This window comes from Myodes glareolus, chromosome 12, assembly GCF_982192425.1.
Source record: "Myodes glareolus chromosome 12, mMyoGla1.1, whole genome shotgun sequence".
NCBI classification, from domain to species: Eukaryota; Metazoa; Chordata; class Mammalia; order Rodentia; family Cricetidae; genus Myodes; species Myodes glareolus.
Window position 1 is genome coordinate 61022170 of NC_142037.1, and position 24737 is coordinate 61046906.

Below are 24737 nucleotides of genomic sequence, written 5' to 3' on the forward strand. Positions count from 1 at the left end.
AACATAAAAAAAAACTGTAAAAAGAAGAAATGAGTCATCTTACAAAGGATTCATTCCTGCCCTAAGACCGGACTGTAGAACTTCAATCTCAGCATTTTCCATGAATTGAATTTAATTGAATTTAACAGACACTGGCTGTCTGATTTTATGAAGTTACTCTTCAGCTCCTCTTGTTTCTCATGACACTGACATTCTCTCTGTGTGGTGATTGTCCTGCATGCATTGGAGTCATTGCTATTACATAAGCCCATCTCCCTAGTCATCACCCAAGAAACAGTAACTATGGTCTACAAGGAAAAAATAATATTTTGGTCAACCATGTCTGAACTAACTCTAATTTCCTGAAAACCTAATGATGCAGCCAGCATAGAGCAAAGCAAACATAGTGTGCTGTAGGGAATTAAAAATAAACAAAATAAAATAAAATCAATCGTACATTGAGTGAAGTTTTGATGTATAAATGCTGGCAGCCAAAACTGCCCAGGGCACAAAATGAGCTTCGCTGTTTGATAATTTACTTGATTCACTATGTTGCTACATGCAGGGCATTTTATGCCTGACTTATATTTAATCCAGTCACCTGCTTAATATTTTAAAGACCATAATTATACACAAGGATTTAAGCGTACAACATGTTGACCTTTCAGATCTGACATACAAAATGAATTTGTGCATTTTGAGTTTTAGCCATTTAATAGTTTGTGAGGAAGAATGTGAGTAGACACTATAACAAACTAGAAAAGCATTCCACTTTCATTAGGAATTGTGTAAGCAAATGATTTGGGCTTATGGGACAGGAAATGACTCTTTAAATGCATCCAGAAATGTGTAGCAACAGATTCCAGCATCATTCTGCCACTTTCCAGTTAATTTTGAACTGCTATTTAGAGACCTAGTTTCCGTGTGCATGACATAGAATTTCATAGGGCACAATATTAAGATGGTGGAAAATAAGGTGATGTAGTACATAGGTGTTCAAATAATAGTTAAGAAATTTGAAAAAATAAAAATGAATGTATAAGTCATATCCTTATATATTACATTGTTTTATGAAGTATTGTTACTAACACCTTTTGATTCTTTAACTCATGAATATTTTAAAAAGAAATAATGATACTGAAAATATTAAAATCATTCTACCAGATATGAAAGAAACCGTAATAAACTAGATTTTAGTCCTGGGTACATTTTCAATGACACCAAAAAAGTCAAGTGCCAGGGTCAATACAGAAGGACGAATTTGAAACAATTCAGAGTGAATTATGGATAAAACAGTAGGAAAATGTGTCTTAGACAAACTATAAACAATGAAAACCCAAAAATAAATATTAAATGTCTTTGTAAGTTTTCTAGTTATTTAATAAAAAAACTACTTAATAGTTCTTAAAGAGTTATTATGGAACAAACAAGTATACTTATGTGTGTATATGTTATTTAGACCTGTAAATTTAGACCTGTAAATTCCCTATATGTGACCCAAAATATTATAGCATTTTCCACAAAATAAAAATAATTTATGAACTCAATACAATTTCATATATAATTAGACAAATTAACACCTCTTTGTATATAATTAACTGCATAAATTCAGTTTCAAACAACCAGTTTGTCAATACTCTACCAAAATAAACATAAATTTACTAGGTTGGTTTTTCAAAGTAAACTATGACATGAACAGTTTCTGGGGGGGGGCATTTTTCCTTATATTTAGGTGTGTTTCTTATTTCACAGCCACTAGTGAATCTTTTGTGTCTTTCTGGGTTTTGTGATTTTTTGTTGTTGTTTTTCTTCCCATTTTTTGCTCTGTGTTTGTTTGTTTGGTTGAGTGCCTATACAATTCACGTTGGCGGTCCACCCTTAATCTTCCTGCCGCTACCCTTGAATGTTTAGCTTACAAGCTTGCAATATAAGATATCATGGCCCCTAATGAATCCTAAGATCAGGAGTTTTCACAGTAATTGCAGTGTGTTTCCTAAATATTAATCCCCCTGTGCCACACTCCTGGGAGAGTGCAGTCCAGACACTTGGTTTGCATGAATTTACCCGAGTGCACAGCTGTCCGATGGGCTAGTATCTGGATCTCTCTCCATCCTCATGCCATTCCTGTAAGTGACAATCATTTATCCAGCTCTGCCTTCCAGATGAACTGAGAATTAATCAGTACCTCTGGTACACATGCAGTAGATGTGGTCATGGTCTCCACCAGAGCACCAGATTTCCCTCTCTGTAGTGAGGGGCTGCGGGCAGGCCTGCTTTTCTCCTCACCCGGCTCCCGCACGGCTAGCTTAGTCCCAGAAATAATAACACACAAGTTATATTCATTTAAGCACTGCCTGGCCCATTACCTCTTAGAGAGTTAGTTACTGACTAACTCTCATATCTTGATATTAACCCATTTCTAATAATCTGTAGCACCACGAGGTGGTGGCTTACCGGAAAAGATTTAGCATGTCTGACCTGGTGGCTGGCTCCATGGCGTCTGGCTCATAGCCCTCTTCCCAGCATTTTGTTCTGTTTACTCCGCCTACCTAATTTTCTGTCCTATCAAGGGCCCAAGGCAGTCTCTTTATTGACCAATGAAAATAACACAATAGACAGATAACCCTCCTCCATCATTTCCCCTTTTTCTGTTTAAACAAAAAAGAAAGGCTTTCATTTTAACATAGTAAAATTACACATAACAAAACAGTTATCAAGCAAGAATTACAGTCACAATATTTATAACTATATCATAATAATGGAAAACTATAACTACTACTATCCATTCTTTAACTCCATCAAAGGCTCCAGAAGGATATATTACCTAAGTAAGCATGAAGTGAGCAACTTCCAAAACTCTAGAAATGACAGAGACATCTCGCTGCCTGGACAGTTACCCAAAGTTCCTCTGTATCGTTGGGGCACCCATCTTCAGCCTTCAGGCCCATAATATCCAGAGACATTTTCATGAAGCAGGAAATTTCAAAGGCAATTCAGTCACTTCACTATCTGCTGTGTCCTGCAGAATGTCTCGCAGACTCTTTCATGAATCAGGAACCCCGAAATATCATCTCACCTTTAGGCAAGTTCAGCAGTCCTCTCTCTGTGGGTTCTCTGTGTCCAGTTTATACAACAGTCCAGGCAAGAACAGTTTCTTGCCCAAATGGCTAACCAACTCCATAAGGAGCCTCTTCGATGCCCTTCTTCCTCTTGAAGTAGATTGGTGCTGCCAGGAGCAGACGTGTCTCATTGTCATGAAAAGTCCTAAGTTATTAAAACATTAAATGCCATGCTCTGTAGTCTTTGAAAGATATGAATGTCTATCTGAAATATATCTGTGCACTTCTAGAAAATCAGACTAACATTACTACAAGCTTGACTATTATCGATATTATCCATTAACAACCTATATTTTCTAATTATACATTACATTTTTAAAATGAACTACACAATCACAATACATCAGTCAAGATCAGAAATATATATACATATAACAAAATTGACCTTAAAATCCATACCAATGAAATTATTCATATCTATATCATATCCCCCTTTAAATGTAAAAGAACATTTATAAACAATATTTGGGAATATGGACGTAGTTATTTCTCTCCAAACTTCTTCCTGCTGTATAGGGGCGCAGTTAATCAGGTCTTTCATGGTATAACCTGTCTGCCAGGTTCATCTCAGTCGGCAGTTGAGTGAAGAAATTTTTTGAGGGTGTTCACAGAAACCTTTCAGGAGGGCGTGGTCTATCATACCATATTGGGATAGAAGCAATCCACAGGGTCTCATCCTCTGTGAAAACAAAAGAAGAACCTCCTTTCCAAAGTATCATATCCTTAGATCCAAATTCAGAAGTCAGGGTATTTTCAACATATCTATCTTGGATTAGTTCAGCAGCATTTATAAACAAATATCTTTTAGCAGCTGTTGCTCCTTCCTCAGCATTCAAACAATTCAAAGAGAGCATAATATCATACAGTATCAAGATTCTCTGTGTATTTTCCATCTTTATGCAGCTTTATTTTTAACCTCTATTTCTTTTCATTTTACTTTTAACTTTTGGCTTTTTGAGACAGGTTCTCTGTATATATCTTTGTCCTGGAATAACTCTGTAGACCAGGCTGTCTTTGAACTCACAGAGATCCTCCTGTCTCTGCCTCCCCAGTGCTGGGATTAAAGGTGTATGCTACCACACCTTGAACTCACAGAGATCTGTCTCTGCCTCCCAGGCATTGGGATTAAAGGCGTGTACTACCACACCTTGAGGTCACAGAGGTCAATCTACCTCTACCCCTTGAAGTCACAGAGGTCAATATGCCTCTGCCTCCCAGGCATTGGGATTAAAGGTGTGTACCACCACACCCAACTACTCTCTTTCTTTCCTTTTAACTTTAAGAACTTTAACTTTTAGCCTGCATATACACACTGTAAACCATTTAGAGGTTTTCTTCCTCTTTGAATCTCTCTTTACTGTATATTTTTCTTTTTCTGACCATATGAGTCTTTAATTTACTAAGTAATATGGAGAGCTGTGGCTTTGACGGCTAGATCCAGCTCATTCCTTAGCTTTTCAGCCTCAAGGCTGAGATACCAGCCAGAGCTGTGTTCACTGCCACAACTCTATGGCGTTTCAAGGTCCTTGCCAGCAAGCAAGCTGCAGCATTCTGCTCACAGACCACACTCAGTCGGACTGCCTGCCTGAAAGAGTCAGAGTTTGCTCTGGCAGGACAGCCCAGAAATTCCTCATTTCCTTAAACTAATCTTCATAAAAGGGTCTCCAATTTTCATTATCTCATCGGAAAAAAAAAAAAACCTGTTTCCTCCCAAATCTTTTAAGACAGAGAAGCATAAAAGGGTGTGATTCTGTGGATGTGCTCTCATCTGGCCAGGCTGTGGTCAAAACAAAAAGACAATAAGAGCTCATCCACATCTGCATAGCTGAACCCAAAGGTGGACTTGAGTGAATCGCCATATTGACAAAGCATCCAGATGTAGAATTCTTCTTTAGGCAGAACACAACATATACACTTAAAGCTCTCCAGGAACTGGTTCATACTTTGATTTTATCTGAGAGCACCCTCAGAGGATATAGCGCTTCTGTGAAGCATACACATTTGCTCTTAGTGGTTTAGGAAATTGGCTTGAAAGAGAGTTTCATTGAGGTAATATGTGTAAAACTGTGTAATGGATTTAGTAGCTTAACTCCAATGAATATCTAATAAATAGAATCAACTATTATTGCTCTAATTATCCAAATACTACATTAAGCAGCCAGTGAGGCCCTTGACACTTCTCTCCAACCACATTCTCTTCAATATGTTTTCCAATATTTTTCACAGACATAATTACATATACCTTGCTTATGCTTCTGGCATACAGAAGAATTTTTGGATAAATCGTACTAATACAAGCCTTAAATTTGGCTGTCTTTAAGAAGACATTTGTGCTTTTGCACAAGTCTCTTGTCATGCCAAACTGTACGTTTAATTATGGGTTTTTGAGTGGCAATGTCATTCATCCTTGTAACTCATGATAAATATTTATAAAAATACTTAATCATGACTTCTAAAGTATATGCTTCACAGATAACTTGAAGTAATTATGAGTATATTTTCTTATATATAACACATATTTGTTTTAGGTTAGCTGATGATAAATTTTTAACTAATTTAGAAATTATGGAAGGGTGAATTTGTGGGCATATATGTATATATATATTTACATGTACCTGTTTAATGAGGGAAATATTTATCAAAATTATAGCTCAAAATTTTGATAATGAAGAGTATAGGCAATAATTCAAGGAGATTGCTCAGTTATTTTATTACTTTATTATTCTAAGTAGACTGGAGTGTTTATACAACATAGTTTTCATTAGTATCCTTAACATTTTCAATGTAGTAGAAAGACACACAAATACAAGTAGGAGAAAACAGAAGACAGTAAATAGAGAGGGTGGATATTTCTGGTTTAGAATGTACCGTGTGATTTCAAATGAATACAAGTAGAAGTCTTTAGTAGACTTTAATTTTTTGTCAAATCTTTGCACAAAGGATTCAAAGTTTGACTACTAAAACAATCGCTATAGTTTTTTATTGTAAAATTCAGGCTCAGAAATTCAAGTAATTGCCAGTATCTACAAGTATTTGAAGTATTTAATGGTTGAAGTTAAACAAAAACATCCTCAAGAAAGAGATTAGTTCTACAGATTCCAGTTAGATCCTCTGTAATTGTTTTACTTTCTGCATCAGACAAATAAGTAATAGGTGTAAAGGGTTTGAATTGTGACTCAGTGATATTGCCCTAGACCAAAACTTTTAAATTTCTGGACTGTATTTACAACACCAATATCAAAATTAAGAGGGGAAGGGGGAATGAGGAACAGGAAGAGAAAAGAAAGAAGGGAAAAAGAAAGGAAAGAAGGAAGGAGGGAGGAAGTGAGGGAGGGAGGGACAATGAAAGAAAAGAGGAAAAAATATAGAAACAAGTTCTTTCAATACTAAAAAAATTGATAATTTATTTGGTTATTTGTTATTGATTTATGCAGTTTAAACAGCAATCTCTCAAATACATCTTTCTAGAACATGCTACTAAGGCACATATGATTTACTATTACCAAGATATTGTTTTAAATTGATAGATTTAGGTGATACACCAATTGGCAGTGTGTTGAGATTTTATTCCTAGTTATAAAGTCATAGCTGCAAATACCATGTACTATTGTAAAATATTCTCCTGTGTAAAGTAGATTGGTGAATTCACGTCAAAAAAAATCATGATCAAACCTGGCATTTTTGTTGACAGACTTTGTAGTGAGGCCAAAGGTGTAATTAGGCCAGAAAATTACTTTCTCACCACTAGAATTGTTCCCTTCAGGTTTCGAGTTATCAGTCCAGAAAATTTCATTAAACACTAAATTCACTTTAAGACAACTGTCAAAATTAAACAGAGGTGAGTCAAGTCAAGGTCCTAATATTCAAATCTCTCATTTGGACTTTGACATACAATACAAAATAAAAGACTATCATTCTTCTATCAAGACTAAACTTTTTAAACTAAATGTTTCAAAAACAACCTGTTTCTTTAGAGAACCGGATATAGCTTATACATCATTTTCCATTAAAATGTTGCTTCAAAATATGAATGCTAGCAGAAATGCATGGTTTTCTTCAAAGCTGCATGGGTAATAAAGAGAAAGAAGGAGTAGCTCTCAATTGAAAACTTGCTGTGCTTCAATATGAATGGGTTATGTAACTTTAAGGTGTCTTATTTCATTCTTTATAATAAGTTAAAAAATACCTCATGAAGAGGAGTCACATAATACAAATGATGTATGAGCTATATGCAGAGTTTGAACAATGTACTAGTCATTTCATTAATCTTTTTCTTCCAGTTATTTCGACTAATTTATTAATTTGATTAATTAAATTATGTTTATTTAACAATATTATAACTGGGACTGTGTTACCAACTAAAGATACAGTAGTGAACTGTTTGTATAGGAATGCAGATAGACATTTTAAAGATATTTTATCCTTTTATGCATATTCAATGATTTAGCAAATGTAAATGATGAGTTCTATAACATGTATGAGAAGAACATATGGGTGTTAAAATGTATTTAGATTCAAAAGCACTTTGCAGGAAAAAGCAAGTGTTTTAATTAATAAAAAGGGGTTTTTTTGTTTTGTTTTGTGAAACTACAGTGTATCTGTGGCTCTTTGAAATAGCATGATCCTGTAATGTCTGTATGTATAAACAATTGTTTCAAAATTGTCCTTTACAATTTACACTTCTTTTAAATATATTGTTGGGCTTTCAAATGGAACAGATGTAATTTAATTCCCAGGCAAGCCTTTCCCTCTAAGAGGAGCAGAAGGGGGAGTGGGGTGGGGAGAAGGTAGAGGGATTGGGAAGAGAAGAGAAAAGGGGGGACTGGGATTGATAAGTAAAAAAAAAATTAAAGAAATAGTAAATTATTTTACTTATGATGTAGTTAATAACCCAGTAGAAGACAATGAGTGTTAATGAAAATATTGGAATTATGTAACTAGCAGAGGATTTGTATAATAAAACTGAATAAGTGTAAATAAAAGTTTATTTAATTGTTGAAAGAAAATCCTATTGTTTTTTACATATAAAATACCTACAATTTTGCTCATATCTAATGGTCAAGGCATGTTGAGGTGTTTGGCTGGTGCGCCAATAAGAATTTCAAACATTTCTGTTAATAATTTTAAGAATCTCAAAGGAAACAACTGTAAAATAACATTCTTTAAAATAATATTCTTTAAAATAACAGTTTTTATATTTTGGAGAAAAACATATTTCTAAGACGTCTGATTTCAAGTAAGCATTTGTCCCTAATCCAGATACTAGTTACCTATGGGTGATTGATGCAGAGCTCAGTATAATTTCAAAAATTCATAGAATATTATTATGTCATGAGATCCATGCTGAGAAAGCAATTGCTATTATAAATCAAGAAGGCTACTCACATGGACAGGTCATATGGTAGTAGTTCTTGGAACGATATCTTTAAATTTAATTTTTTCAATATGTAACATAAAGAGTAGGTATGATGAGATGAATATCATGCTTAAATAAATCAAAAACACAATTATATTGTGTTATTAAGAGATTAATATATTGGAATCTAGAGTTACCTAGATATATGTTCATCTTAATAAACATACTTCCATGCAAATTTTCTTAAAATGATTATTCCTTGATAAAATTCCTAGGTATTTTGTTTAGGAACAAAATAAAGTAGCAGAAATCGCAAAAGACATTTATGTCTTTAGTAAAAGAATGAGACACTGAAGTAAACAGATCGGTTTTGAAATTTTTATTTTGTTTCACATTTATCAAATAGAAATTTGAATAGGAAAAAATAATCTCTCCAAAAACTGACAATAATATGAATATTTCACATGTTGAAATATCAGGCTACATTTATATAGACTTCTAAGATAACCGTGTGGTACCTCTTTTAATCCTTTAACTAAATACTTGCTAAATTCTTATTCTCATATTGTCAGGAACAAGTGTAGGGAATTAGAAAAAGTATATGGAGAAAATCAATTTTTTTTCAAAAATTATTGCATTTCTTAAAATTAGTAACCTCATGGACACGTGTTTTAACTCAAAATAATGTTATGTTATCAGGGCTTTTAAACTGGGGTATATTACTGTGAAATGAATACAGATCATAAACATGAATCTTAAACCTCTACATTAATTATCCAAAAGTAACAGCTGGCATGAACAGAGTTATATCAGGAGAAAATGAATTAGTTTAGATAACTGCAAGATGACAAACAAAATGACAAAGAGTTAAAATACAGCTGACTAAAAGATGACACCATAAACATAGGAAGAGGCCATTGTCCCAGACCTATGGTGTCCAAAGATAAGCAGATTCTGTTCATCTGGAAAACAGCAAATGGTCTGTTCTGAAGCTTATCATTATACAATCCAAGATCTCCCAGTGTAATGCTAAGCAAAATATATAAGGGTACATTAGCTGGTTTTGTTCTGCAAAGTTCAGTTAAGTAGAAGTTTTGTCAGATTGTATGATGGATTATTATTAAAAGAAGTAGGTTTGGAGAAGGCAGATTGATGTAGGAGTTTAAGGTTAAAAAAACCTGTTTTGACTAGTACAAAAGAAGTTTGTACTGATGAAATTTGTGCGATGCTCATTCTGCTACTAAAATGTTACGTTGCATTACTGTTCTTTCCTGTGAGGTCTCAGCAAAGTCAACATTATTCAAGGTCACTTAGTTGCAAAGGGACAAGGAAAAGATAACCAACAAAGCCTTTTGTTTCCAAGTTAGGAGCTACATACATCACATTAATAACAGTACGAGAAAGTGACTTGAAAATTTGAAAAGAAAAATACTGGCCAAAGAAATAAAATTCTGACAATGTCAATGGTTCAGTCAATGTACATTTAGTAAGTGAGAAACTGAAAGGTTCCTAGAATTTTCAGACATCGATTCCTCTTGAAACTCAACTTTTCTAGTTGAAAGTAAGGTAAGAATAATTTTTAATGAAGTTCAGATTATTACATTTAAATTTGGTTACATGTGTGTTTCTTCGTGTAATGTCAATGGTTAACTCTTCCTCCTGGCATGAAGCTTACAAGAGTGGGCAACTTCAAGGCCAGAAATGAAGGCGAGAGTGGTCAGAAGAGAAGCCGTTAAATGTAAAAAGAAGTTTATGGTAAATTCAATGTTCTCAATTTTACAAATAAGCTAAATATATTATATATAAAGATATCAGCAAAAAGAAATATGCTTGCTTTAAAAACATAAAATGTTCATAGAAAACATAGTTTAAAAATCTACTTCAATTTTTATATTTGTATATAATATTGATTAGTATAATATAATACTAAATATGATGTAATAATAAAGTCTTGAAAATAAATACTGTGTAGCTAGAAAGATAGATTATAAATTAGGGAATAATAATCCAAGACAGACTTAATCCAGGTTGACTTCAAACCTAGTTTATATTGATGTTGACTTTACTTCCTTCTCCTGGCTCGATCTGTTAATTACTGAGTTTATAGGCCCGTGCCATGCCTGATTTACTCAGCACTGAGCATTGAACTCAGGGTTTTCTGATTGTTTTGCAAGCACACTGCAAACTCACCTCCTTCTTAATAAAGTAGGGACTTCACCTTTCCCCAAGAAAGATGATGGGAGCAGAATTTAATGCCTGATGATCAAGAAAGAAGACCTTTGCTTTGGTTTTAATGCCTTTAGTAGTGTATAGACAGTTTAAACAATCAATATGAAGTCTTTGGTGAATGACTTTCCACCCTCCTGTTGATTATCAAATGCTTCCTTCAAAAGAAGCAGCTACATTTTTAAAGGGATCACTCTACTGATAGAAAAGTTCTTTGTTTGACCTTTAATTGCGCTGCAGATGGATCCTAGACTTTGAGCATAATAGGTAAGCTCTTTCTTGTGGAAACCAATAAACCCTTGATATCTTGACAGGCTGAAACTTCATTCTATTGACCAAACATTTATCCTCTGAATACTACAGACCTACTCTATCATGCATGATAAACTTTCTTAACACTGGACATCACCATTTCTGAATTCATAGAATCTAGATGTTCCCTTAGTATTCAACAGTTGATCAATATCGTAAAGCATGTCTGAGTTCCATGTCAACATCTAACATTCCAGTTGTCACTATACATGATGGGATATATTATATTGCTGCTTCCCTTTGTGTAAATATCATATTCCTGTTTACAAAAGTGAGATTTAATGGGAACGTTTCAAAGTTCTACCTATGATTACAGAGACAACAGAAGCATGCTAATATTTTTAACAAAGGGTGTTTTCAAATCAATTCAAATTCATTCATTAATAAGGTGACAATCAGTTTGAGCACAAAACACAAATATTTACTAAGCATCTGATCTCTTTGGTTTTCCACACCTCTAAATTGTTTTGATAATAATGTTCTTGTCAATTACCTCTTCTACCTCCTTTCGATGACAGGCTAAAACCTAGAAACAGCCTTAGAAAGATGGGAGGCAATAAAATGAAGCTCCTATTTGCTTTGGTTTAGTCCACAGACCCATTCTAGAGCAAGTTATCAAGGGAGAGAGCTGAGATTTTAAAGTTCATCTCAGAGGGGACAGGCTATCAAAGAGACACTGAACAAACGAGGCTGGCTATATCGTTTCACACAACTTTTGTCCTATCAGATCTATTAGTAGTTCCAACCATAAGTATAGCAGATTTGTCTTGTTTTTCTAAATGAACTGGTAGCTGTGTTTATCTCTTCTCTAGTGTATATGGGGGGAGGTGAATCATGATTATGACAGCACCAACAGTCAACAAGTCCTAGTGAGAACACGCTACCTACTGCATAAGGTATGGGTCAGGATGCTAAAATTCCTACACAAAAGAGGGCTACTCTACAAACTTCCAGTTACCTATACAACAACCAGTCATGATCAAAAGTAATTAAAAATTGCATTTGTATCTAAAGCTACAGAGAAACCCTGTCTAGGAAAACCAAAAAAATGACATTTGCTTTTTAGTATTTTTATATTTATTTATTGTTTGGGTCCGTGGGCTGATGCAGGAGTGTGGATGTCAGATGATAGCTGTTGGAAGCTGATCCTTTCCATTCATCACATATGGTCCAGAGATCATCAGGTGCTCAAAATTGCCAGTAAAAACCATAACCCACTGAGCATTCCATTCTGTCCCATTTTGTTTTCTTTCCATGCTGAGGACTGAACTCAGAGTTTTGGAATGCTAGGAAAAGTCTCTATGTCTGAACTAAATCTGGAGTCTAATGTTCATGATGCAAATGCATATTTTTTATCAAAAGATGTATTGAGATACCAAAAAAGGAAGCAAACATGGCTAAGAATTAGTCAGATTAAAGACTAAAGCCCATGAATGTATCGAGAAAGAAACACAATCAGATTATAATTTTTAGTGTTGTCAAATGAGATATGGACTTAATAGAAACTTAGAAGAAAAAATAAATTTAAGAAGAAAGGACTTTAATTGCCTTCTAATTTAAGTGGATGAGTAGCTTGTCCAGAATTCTAGTAACATGTATAATATGTGGTAATGTAATTAAACCTAAAAATAACAGATCTCTGAAACTGAGAAAAAAATATGTCATAAATATCTCTGCTAGGAACAGAGTCACAGTTTATTATGATTTGGCCCAGTTATGGGGATTATATATTTTAAAAATTCAGAAATGGTGACATATATCGTCAGTCAAGTACTAGCTGTACAAACCTGAGGACCCGAATTAAATCTTTAGAATCCATATTAAAAATCTGTGTATATTGAACTCATATATCATCAAAATACCACGCATAGAGAGACAAGCATTTTCCTGGGCTTGTCGACCAGTCAATGTCATATACTTGGACAAGTTCAAGCCAATATGACATCCTGACTTTGAAAAACCAAGTAGAAAATGCCTTAAAAAGCAACTATAGGTTGTCCACATGAATATACACACATTTGAATGTATATGAGCATGGGTCTCACACTTGAACATGAACAGAGAATATAATTAGCGAGCAAATATATTTATATTATTCCTCATACCAAAACTGTATTTATATTTAACAAAATTTCAAGTTAGATTGTATTCAAATGTATAATAAATTAGTTTTAAGTCAAAACACTAGGGGTACAATAAAATTTATAATCCGTTAAGATTATCTAGCATGGTGGAAATACAGTTATATTAAATAATAAACATTAATTATGAAGTCTAATATGTTATTTCTGTATCTAACACACATATAAAATTTATCTGTTTTTCATGCTTGTATGTTGCCATCATAGGCTATGAATAAAAAAGAAATATTTTCTTTTATGTACTTGGTATACCTCTGTTTGTACTCTAAACTCTAAATATTTAATAGAGTCTATATGTGTTTAGTGGAACTTAAAAAGTTATATTAACACACTACAGCTTCAGTTTGTAACTGAGAGGCATAATAATTCCTCTCAGAAATCCTTCACTAAACATTTATTAGCAATATTCACTGAACAAATATTTATTTTGAGTCTCTGCCCTATGCCAGGCAATATTCTCCATCCAGGGATAGTTCAGTGAGCAAAACTGGTCAGAATCTTTTTGTGTACATTTAGTGTGGACATCTGAGAAACATAATTGACTTCTCACCATTGCCCTGCAGAAAGACTTACTGGGTATGAAGAACTGACAGCCGCCCCTTAAATTATATTCCTAGGACCCTGAAAAATCCTACTTTGTGTGAAAAAATGTGCATGTTGATGCTTACGATGCTTAGATAGAAAGACTGTCATAAGTACCTGACAAGGCAGGGGCAATAGGGAGATTTCAAGGACACACGGGGTCACAGGGTAGTGTGTGTGTGTGTGTGTGTGTGTGTGTGTGTGTGTGTGTGTGTGAAGAGAGAGAGAGAGAGAGAGAGAGAGAGAGAGAGAGAGAGGCAGGCAGAGACAGATAGTAGAGACAGAGACAGAGAGAGACAGAGACAGATAGAGACAGAGACAAAGACAGAGACACAAAGTGGTGTAAACCAATTCTACCCCAAGGAGTACTAGCAGTCAAGGAACAGACTCCGGAAGGTTCTGGCACTGCAGGCACCATGATTTGGGCTGAATGACACTGAACCCGAACTCTTGGCCCCCAAACATTGAGAAAAAAGTTCAGATCTTTACCACCAAACTTGTAGTAATTTGTTAGAGCAGTCTCAGAAAGAATGCAGTTTTCTTCTCAAGTTTTAAAACTTTAGTAAGATACAAGGTGGTCCAGTGTTCACACCAGACCACCATAGATGCAGCAAAGAAGACAAATTGATCATTTTTTCTACCGTGGACCTGAAGGCGTTCCTCTATCATGGGACATTTGATACCCTTGAGGGATCCACTCACAGTTTTTCTACACATGAACACAGAAGTCACATTTATGCTGTGCTGTGCTAAAGTGAGCGTTCTGAGAAGTGCATATCATGTTTACTTTTTAAGCAAGGCACCCAAAGGGTTGCGCTTAAAAGGTGATGGTACCAAGGAACTGGACTGAACACGGTTATTATATTTCTCAGTATAGAGGAAATATTCAGCCGTTTTCAGAAGGCAGAATGAGAATGTTAAATGTCTTTAAAATGCTACAGATGCCAACATTCTGACAAGAGTAGTTTGGGTATTTCTACTCATCATTAATGCCACCTAGAAAAAATAAAGAAAAAAACCTCAAAAATAAGTTTTAGTGTCATCTATCCATAAAAATATTTGCCTTTAAAACTGTTTTTGTGGGTTTGTTTTGTTCTTCAGATATGAATGTTTCATTTTATTAACCATTGTGTAATACTGTCCCTGATCTAGAAATTTATAAAAATTTAATAATTTGCAAGGTAGAAATTCTTACCTTCAGGTATAGTGTATTGTACTGTGTGGGTTATAACCTTTTTCTTTCTGAATGTGTATTACCTATGTATCTGCAAAGTCATAATTAGAGAAAAACAATGTCCAAATAGTAAATTATGAATCAGCCATTTAATTTGAATATATTTGAAAAGAGCAAATATTGAATAGCTTTTCTTTTAATATCAAATAAAAGTATTGGGTATTCATATGTTATTACTGAATACAGATAAAGAAGTTATATTTCAAAAGGAGTTTGCACTCTGTCCTAAACATGAAATCAGGAAATTGGCTGAATATACTCTCCAAATTGCACTTCTGGCACAAAGAAAGGAGTATTCTAAATTCCTAAACATCCTTTCCTTAATTGCATAATAGACATGATTCTCTAAAAAGTCTGAATGCTATTAGAGCTCCGTTGCTAGGATGAATTTATTCCAAACTGGTGCATAATTCCAAAATGATTTATGGCAAGTGCTCAACAGGATAAATGCTGTGACCACGGCAGGAGGTGTGTTGCCTTGTGAGATTCTACAAAAAGACTTCTTCCTTTCGTGAGCTGCAGCTTCAAATCGCATTTTGTCACAGCCATAACTTCTGGAAATCAGGACCACCTACCCATGTCCTCTTCTAAGGTTACACACAAACTCACTCCAGCAAAGAAAATTATAAACAAGTGAACACAGCATAGATAAATTCATAGAGTTTTTTATTTCAAAAATGGTATGATCTCACTCTTTTTATTATAAATATCTAAGTTATTAATGGTTTTAAAGTATATAATCATTTTTTCTGAAAAAAAGCTTCTTTTATATTCTGATATCAGTCATTAAAATTAAAAGTAATTGAGTGACCAGTAAGAAATTTATAAATATTTATGAAATTATCAAACCTAATAGGTCTTATTTTCACAGGACCAGGCTAGAAAAAATTTTGGTGTTTTAAACAGTTAAAAGTGAATTCTATGGATACAATGACAGACGAGTGCTCAAGAATAATCTAAGAACTTGAATCTCAGGACGTGAAAATCAGCAGATTTTCTACTGGAATCTTTCTGTTCATTTTAGGTTGGTACATTTGTTCTTTGGAAGGTGTATTCATGTCTGAGACATGCTTTCCTCATCTTTTAATAAAGAAATTTTAGAACTCCTGTTAATAGGATAGAAAATAATATGCTTCCATATGGGGAGATATGATTCTATATTTGATAAAAACTTAAATTCCTTCTAGGAAAAAAAGTGTGTAAACAGGTAATTAAATCATCTACAATAAGGTAACTCCATTGGAGAACAACATTCATAGCCTGGTGAACTTAAATCTTAAGACCATTGTCTAAGAGATGAAAACAGGCGAGTAAGATTATATCAAGCAAATCTAACTATTCACAGCCCTTAGCAGGGCTACAGAGAATGCTTAACTCTGTTAGGTTCCCAACCTCCTTCTGTTTACCCTCCTCATGAAACATCACCCCACCTTTTCAGTGCAATGCTTAGTAAACCTGACGAAAATTCATGTTTATGGCTTCATAATATATTGCAAAGAACAAAGAGGCAAAAGGCATGACTCAAGAGAATGGACCACAACTGATATGCGGAAAAGGATCTGACGTGAAAAATGAATGTCTAATGATAATCCAAGTTGGAACTACCTTCCATCAATATTTTGTAATATGTGTGAGGGGGAAGACTTTTTCAAGGGTAGCATGATATTTGATGTGTGGGTCGAAGCATGCAGACTTATTTTATTCACTTTACTTACTGCAAAGTTATTTTATGATGTCATGTGAGTGTTGCCCCATTGAGATTTTGAAGGCATCATCTATTTTAAATATTGCTTTCATCGATAAGTGTGTATTTAAAACCTTTGCCTTTACAATTAAGGCAAAATTACAGCCAGATCTTGAATATTTTTAAATGAGTAAAATGTGAAAATGTATTCTGTGATTGAGTAACTTTTTAAAGCAACACAAGCCTATCAAATATAGAAAAATATGCATCTAATTAATTAGAAAAATCCATGTGAAATCATTGATATCACATGTGCTCAGATCTTTTGCTCCCACACTTGAACGTTTCAGCTATTAAACACACCAAAAGTTTAAATTTGCATATCGTTTAAAAAGCAACAAAAATTTCAAAGAACAGTGAGACAATAAATTTTATCAGCCTGACTGGACGGAAATACACCTACAGCAAGGAAGCATAATTGTGCCTTAGTCTGTGAAGGTGTCTCCAGGTCTGGCAGGGTAAACTACATTAATGGCAGCAGAAAAACTGCTCAGAAGATGGGCCCCATCCAACACACTGGGGCCTGAATTTGGGACCAGGATTTAGTAGAACATTTAATTGTAAACAGTTATGTTCTCTCTTGTTTTTCTACTTCCACCAGGAAGTGAGCAACTCTATCTACCACCAGGAAGTGAGCAACTCTATCTACCACCAGGAAGTGAGCAACTCTATCTACCACCAGGAACTGAGCAACTCTATCTACCACCAGGAACTGAGCAACTCTTTCTACCACCTTTCCCCCCATGATGCTTTGAGTTCAGCCGCCCTAGAAACAGCAGGCAATATACCTGACTGAGACCCTAAGACAGAATAAATCCTTTCTTCTAAATAGCTTTTCTAGGGCATTTGTCCTAACAACAAGTACAAGAAAAGTGACTGGCACACGAACATTTGATCAACTACTTATACCTGAATAGCTCAAGTTTCAATACATATTACCAATTCCTTTTTCAAATGTCAAATTTGAGTTTACAATTTTAGACAGTGGGATTCAATAAGATGAGAAGCAAATAACCTAAACAAATGGCAAAGATAATACTTGGCAGGCAACTGGGTCATTTTTCCTATTAATATATGTCTTCTACATACAATTTCAATTATTTGGAGCCCAAATGATTGCTCAGTGGATTGGGAGTGTTTGCTGTACAAAAAGTTGGACCTGCATTTAAAACACAACACACCCATAGAAACTAGATGTGGCAGCGCCCACCAATCACTCCAATATTTTGAGGTAAATGGGAGATACGGAGGAGTGGGCTTGCCGACCATCAGCTTAGCTCAGGGTTCAGTGAGAGACTCAAAAGAATATGGCAGAAAGTGATATAATTTGACACCAAATGTCATCATTTGGCCTACACACACACACACACAGACACACACACAGACACACACACATACACACACATACACACACACATACACACACACACACACACCTGCTCCCACAAATGCATCTTCACCATTCACATAGACTTAACATCACATTTACATATATATATTTCTTTATACCTACAGTAAAAAAAAAAAAAGAACTTTTTGGAACACTGTTAAGACCAGTACTAAGTATAAAGATAGGTGAAACCAAGCAGAAAGGATACTTAATAAATATTCACAAAAATGAGTTTCAGGTATTGATATAAAAATTTAATTCAAATTAAGTTCAAGAAATTTTAATCCAACAACTAAATGTGACCAGATGTCAATGAATATATTAAAACATAGAAAAGAAAACTTTTCAAAAGAAGAAGACAATGCTGATAGAAGTTCAGAAAAAAAAAATTTTAGCTTCAGTTAGAGGCACACACTTCTAACTGAACACTGCTGGAGGTTGAGGCAGAAGGATTTCAAGTTGGGGCCAGTTGTGGTATGTCTGAAAGGTAAAAGGAAATCTCTATTGGTCAAGAGATATCTGGGGTTTTAGTTGTGTTGCATAACAGACATGTATCTCCTCCTTAAGCAGAGTGATAAATGTTATATAATTTAATCATTATGCTAATCTATACATAGCTCTGGCTCTTCCTGTTGAGAGGCAAAAGTGGGCATGAACATAGAAAAGTACATGAAAGAATTAACAAGCATCTCTAAGTGACGTAAATCAAATGAGCTCTGTTTGGTTATGACCTGTGGTCACTTATACAATGTGCCAGTATGCTTTAACTTAAATATCTTCAAAAGTCTTAAAAACCTTCCTTTAAATGATTGTGATTAAATGTATTTGTTTGAAAAATAATTGCATTTTGTCTTTTTTTCCTTGTGTATCTATATTCCTGAATCATTTTGGAATGAAAATTGTTCTAAATCTAAGCAAGAGGGTTTGAATAATTACTTATAGCTCTCAGCAATTGACCTTGAGAAGTTACCGGTACTTCCTGAGCGTCTAATTTTCAGTTTAAGAAACAAAAACTCTAGGACTAGTAATTTTTGTTTTATGAGATTTGTGGGGGGTATTTCAAATGACTTTTAGCACTTAAATTAATTAATCTCATGTCATTTTATTTTCATGAAGGAATCATAGTAATCATGATGTGATTTTCAAATAATCCCTTATCAGAATATTACCTCAGTGTTTGCAAAACAAAGCCAAAACATGAAAATGCCATTGCAATGATGGTTATGTGTAAAATCTGTAATATTGGTTGCTATTTAACGTTTTGGTATGTATAATCACACTCTTACCTGTTGGTGGAATTATTCCAGGAGACATGAGTCCAGGGACAGAATGCGGCATGATATGAGAGTTGTCTGGGGAGGTGACACTTTGAGTCCTCTTAGGAGGCCTTCCAGGTCTGGAACTGAGACAAACAAACAAAAAAATTTTACAATTAAGCTGTTGTCTGACACATCATTTCAAAGTTGTTTCAAGTGGTAACATGGACTGTAAATAAATTTGTTTCAAGGACGGTTGCTTTTGCAGTTAGATGTAATAGACTTCCATCACTAATTAGATTACATGCTGAATTCATTTTCCTCATTGAAGATCAGCCACTCCTGATGCATAATTCATAGCCTGTACCTCGTTACCTGCTTCTTCATATTAATATCTATACACAGTTTGAATTGCCTCGTTTGCATATGCTGAAGTTCTGCATTCAGCCTTCAGCGCGAAAATTATGCACTAACTTGTAATAATTATTACAGTCAGCCTGCTATTGATTTATGAGACTTTTAAAAACCAAATATGTGTAGTACTTGTAATGAATGATATTTTAAGGTTCTTCAGGAAATTAAAAGGCAATGGCTGCCTAAGGAAATGTTCTGCTTGTTTGATTTAATACTACAGTTAGCTGGGAGGTGGAAGGAAAGAATGATTCAGACCTATAGCACATTTTTCGATGATATGTTTTATTACTTCGCACTGCTAGCCTGATATCTAGATGATAAATGACAATGCATCTCTAATGTGTGAAAAGGTCTTGCAATTTCTTTATTTTTTGTCATTTAAAAGATAAGTCAAGTTATCATTTAACCCTTATTCTATTTAACTGAGCAACCCCACAAAGTTGTCCTATTTTTAATATACAAGAGCAAATTGGAGAGGCTTGGGATTGTTTGTAGGGCATCATTGAGAAACTGCTTATGTAGCATCTTAAATTTTCCCTGAGAAAAAATAGCAATGTGCTTGTTGTTAGCACTTCTTGGCTTTCATACACACATTAGAGAAGATTAATTTCTTAAGTTACAAAAACAGATACATAGTTCAGTATTTGCTATGCTACTTTTGTAAGAAAAATACCACCAAAAATGGAGTATTTACAGTCTTTGAGACAAATAAGAATATTTAGCATTATGTTTTTATTTTGCCTCAGTATTATGACTGTATTTTTGATAGACCCTCCTTTATTTATTTGACTAATATATGCCTAGATATACCCAAAACATCAGATATATCTATCCTTTGTCCTCAAGCATTTCTATGTCTGGCTCTGCTGAACTTCCTTGCTTCATCAAGAGATTTTAAAAAAACTTTTATTTATTATTTTTTCTATGTAATATATGTAGTCATTGAGCAAATAATTGCTAAACCCCTGCTATTTTCAAAGCAGTGCGCTATGGAGACTAATTTGGAGGAGTGAGTTCTTCATCTTCAGGGCCTTATATTCTTGCCAAGAGGGAAGAACTTATCTTGTTCATAAATAACTATGATGTAAATGATAATGTGCTAGGTCACATATGGAAGCTGTCATCTCTGTACTAATAGGAGCATAGGCTAGGTGATGAGACTACCATTTTCAGAAAAGAAAGATGGCAGAGGAAACATTAAAAGAAAATTCGACTCTCTGTTAGATGTGTAGAAGAACAGCACACTTCTCAAAGAAATGAAAGCACAGAAATCATCCATATGTAGTATTACTTCTGTTGAACGGACATAACGCAAGGAGCAAGAGGATCACAGTTTGAAACTGCGGGACTTCGAGCCTATCAAGAGATCCTGGAAACTTTTGGAATGATTATTCGCTACTTCATCTGTCTTGCAAATCAATATGGATCCCCTCCTGCTTATTGCTCTCGCATATCTCTCCAGCCACTTGCTCTTATTCTTCACTGTGATTCTCCTGACTTTTTAACTGATCATTTGCTGGGGATCAATCGACAGCGGTCTGTGAGTCTCCATTCTCCCTGAGTAAACTCTTCCATTGTCATCATTTAGATGCTAGAACTAATGGCTAAACATACATCTACAGCCCAGATCTTCCTCTGGGATGCCAGACAGATTGATGCCCATCTAGTCGACATCCCCGATTAGATGTTCTATAATAATCTCAGACTCAGCTTATCCAAATCTGAACTCAGCATCTGCCCCATTAAAATCTATTTCTCGTTCCCTTGTTCAGCAAAATAGCACCTGACTAAGCCAAATGTCCATACTTGGATATATCTTTTCCTCGTTTGCATGCTTAAATATGATCTCTGTTTAGATACCTTCTTATGGTCTTGTCTATATCCTACTCCTCTTCCAGATCATTCTTTATTTCTTCTTTGGTTCACTGTTACAGATTTTCTAAGACCTAGTTATTTCCTGTCTAGATCCTCATTTATAGGTAGCACTCCAAAATAATTTCAGAGGATTATTTCTACTATATATGCAGATATACATACAAACATACACACACACACACACACATATATATTTACACATATACATACATATTTGTCAGTGTATCACTTTTGATTAAAAATATTTTTCTTATTGGACTCACTCTCTAATATTTGGCCCAATCTTCTTTTCTAGTTTTACTCTTTTATTTCACCATTTATATATTATTTTATATTGAGTTCTACTGAATGTCTTTCTTTCTTTTTAAATTTTTATCTTTAGCCTTTGAGAGATTACATTATGTGTCTGAAGCATGACTTTGAACTCACTTCGCACTTCCTTAGCCACCTCTTCCCCAACCCCCAAACACACATGCTAGGATTACAGATCCTGTACCATCCATCACACTGATCTGAACAATGTGTGGCTTGGGTTTTTTTTTTTTTTTTTTTATGAGGGTTGCGTATGTTACAATTTCTACAAAACCAAAAACCATCCTTCTCTCTGCATCACCTAGCTGAGTCTTACTCATTGTTCTGTGTCATCACTTCGAGCTTCAGGCTCTAATTGTGAGACCAGTGCAGTCAATGGGAATTACACTATTATCGCTCTATCAGTCCTGATTGCATACATCTGTGAATCCGTTGTACTCTCAGAACTTCATGGCAGACAAATCAGTCAGTATTACACTCTTTTTATTTTTAGGAAAGTTTTTTTTATCTTTTTGTTAATCTACTTTCCCCACCTATCAGACTTCACAAGTACCCTGCCCTGTCAATTCCAATGATAAAAAGGGGGGGGGGGAAGGCTCTGGGATATATAATAAAGAAAAAAAGAAAGACACACACTCAAAGACTGTAATTTGGAGAAAGTATGGACATATTCTACCCGTATACTTCATGCATGGGTAAGAAGGTATACAATTGGGGATAGCCATGGACAGAATAGGAAAGGAAAGGAGAGTTCAAAGATTTGAACTTTTTGCCCTTTGACTTGATTTGCTTCTAAAGAAAATGAAACTGCTAAGAAGTGCTTCATTATTCAGGCCACAGGAGCTGTCCTCACACCTTTCACTTTGGAAGCAAAAGTCAGGCTACCACTAAGTAGGAACACTTTAATTCACGCTGTGATTAGAATAAACCCAGTGGGCTCCTTTCACCACAGACATCACCTGCCCAATCTATCACATCCCATGAAATTCCACCAATAGAGATTTATTGCTCTCAGACTGGATGCTTGAAGTTCTTTTAAAGCCTTCCATTAAAATGCAAATACCCTTGGTGGTGGTAACACCCTAAGGCCATCAACTAACACCCTGCTGGGGATTACTTTACAATTACAGGAGTAGAAGCCTTGAGATGCTGAGGCAAAGAGCAGAACAACTGTTTTATAAGAAAGGAGTTAAAGATGTCAGGTTTCCCTAAATACTAGGATACTGGTTGGTTGCCCTCTCTAAGAATCAGTTAGAACTCCTTCTTCTTCTTCTTCTTCTTCTTCTTCTTCTTCTTCTTCTTCTTCTTCTTCTTCTTCTTCTTCTTCTTCTTCTTCTCTCTTCTTCATTGGAGAAAAGTAGAAAAATGTATTTACTATAAAGACTATCTCTATCTCTTTATTATTTATAGTAGGGTCCATTATTGAGAAGCTTACATTGTACTCATTGAAATTTGAACACCAGATTCTGGAGACCATTAATTTCTATAATACTCTGAGGGAAAAAACTTTATGCAAATACTTAATGTTTAAATTATTTCAACAGAAATTTAAAGAACTTTCAAGAGATCATATGCTAGTGTGAAGGCCAGAAGTACACATGTTACTGTCCAAATAGATATATCTGAATATAGGATTAATTAATTTACTATACAGTATAATCTTATTCAAATTACCTAACTGTCCAGAACTGCTAATTAAATTACCTTATTTATCTTATTGTTATACACTGTCTAGGTATGCTGTCTAGGAGATCAATTATTCTTGAAAAGAGAAACAAAAACTAAACTGAACAGAGGAAGTAAAACAATTGGTAAAACTATGAGTATGTGCATTAATGACAGCTATATTCATCCTAGACTTTACCACAATAGAAACAAGTGGTCCAAAGTCTGCTGAGTTGTCCTGCATCTAATCAAAAGGAAGACTTCATTTAAATCATTAGCCTTAGTAGCTTGGATGCAATAATAACCAAAGACTTCCTTCTTGTTTCTCTCAGTTCATCATCTTAGCCACAGTCCAGACTTTGATATTTTAAAAGGAGGGCAATGGCTTAGAGATGTCCACCTCCCCATTTCAAACCTCGGATGTTTAGAAACACACTCTTTTATGCAGTTTTGAATGAACAGGTTTTCTTTTCAGACGAATGACTTTGAACAATCTTCTTTCCTGTCTCTCTCTGACAGTACAAAGTATACAGAGACTTCATTGTCCATGTGTTCCCAGGGCTCCAGGCCACAGGGGCTGACTTCAGGCACATTTATGATGTTTATTCAAGGAGAGTCAAAATTCACCATTAGAAGAAGAAGTCAAAGTGATATGCAGCTAAGTGCATTAAAGGAATGAGAGTCATTGGCAAGGCTGGCAGGGGGCTACTTCACAGATGTTTCCATCAACAGATGTCCTAGGGCTAATGTCTTCAACAGCTTTTGAGAAAGCTTTTGAGAAATTTTGGTGACCGATTATAGATATGAAAATAGCTGCCCAGCCTTCACCCTCCAAAAGAAGGTAAGCCCAACCTGTTTATATAGGTTCCTATTATTCTACCACTCTTTCGTTTGCACAAGAGTTAAAGAATACCCATGTGCAAGCAATGAAATATACATCAGCTCAATGCATGGGAGATTCACAATCTTATTTGACAAAGAAATTAAAATTTCACCAGATATGAAATGGTGTAAAAGAAAAACTTATGGGAGAAAAGAAATATTGAGCTATACACCAGAAGAAAATTATTTAGGAGTGAAAGTAACCCAATAGACTAATCTATAAGACTTATTTGCCCTCTCCTGTTTATGT

The 24737-nt window shown here is 34.8% G+C and overlaps 1 protein-coding gene across 2 annotated transcripts in view; it reads right to left on the minus strand.

Annotated features, from left to right (window-relative positions):
- Positions 1-24737, minus strand: part of Dach1 (dachshund family transcription factor 1) — a 375243-nt gene that overhangs the window by 206362 nt on the left and 144144 nt on the right. For both annotated transcript variants that reach the window (XM_085698263.2, XM_085698264.2), the window contains exon 2: positions 19370-19485. In XM_085698263.2, coding sequence (XP_085554389.2) covers positions 19370-19485 — 116 coding nt within the window. The remainder of the gene's footprint in view (positions 1-19369; positions 19486-24737) is intronic.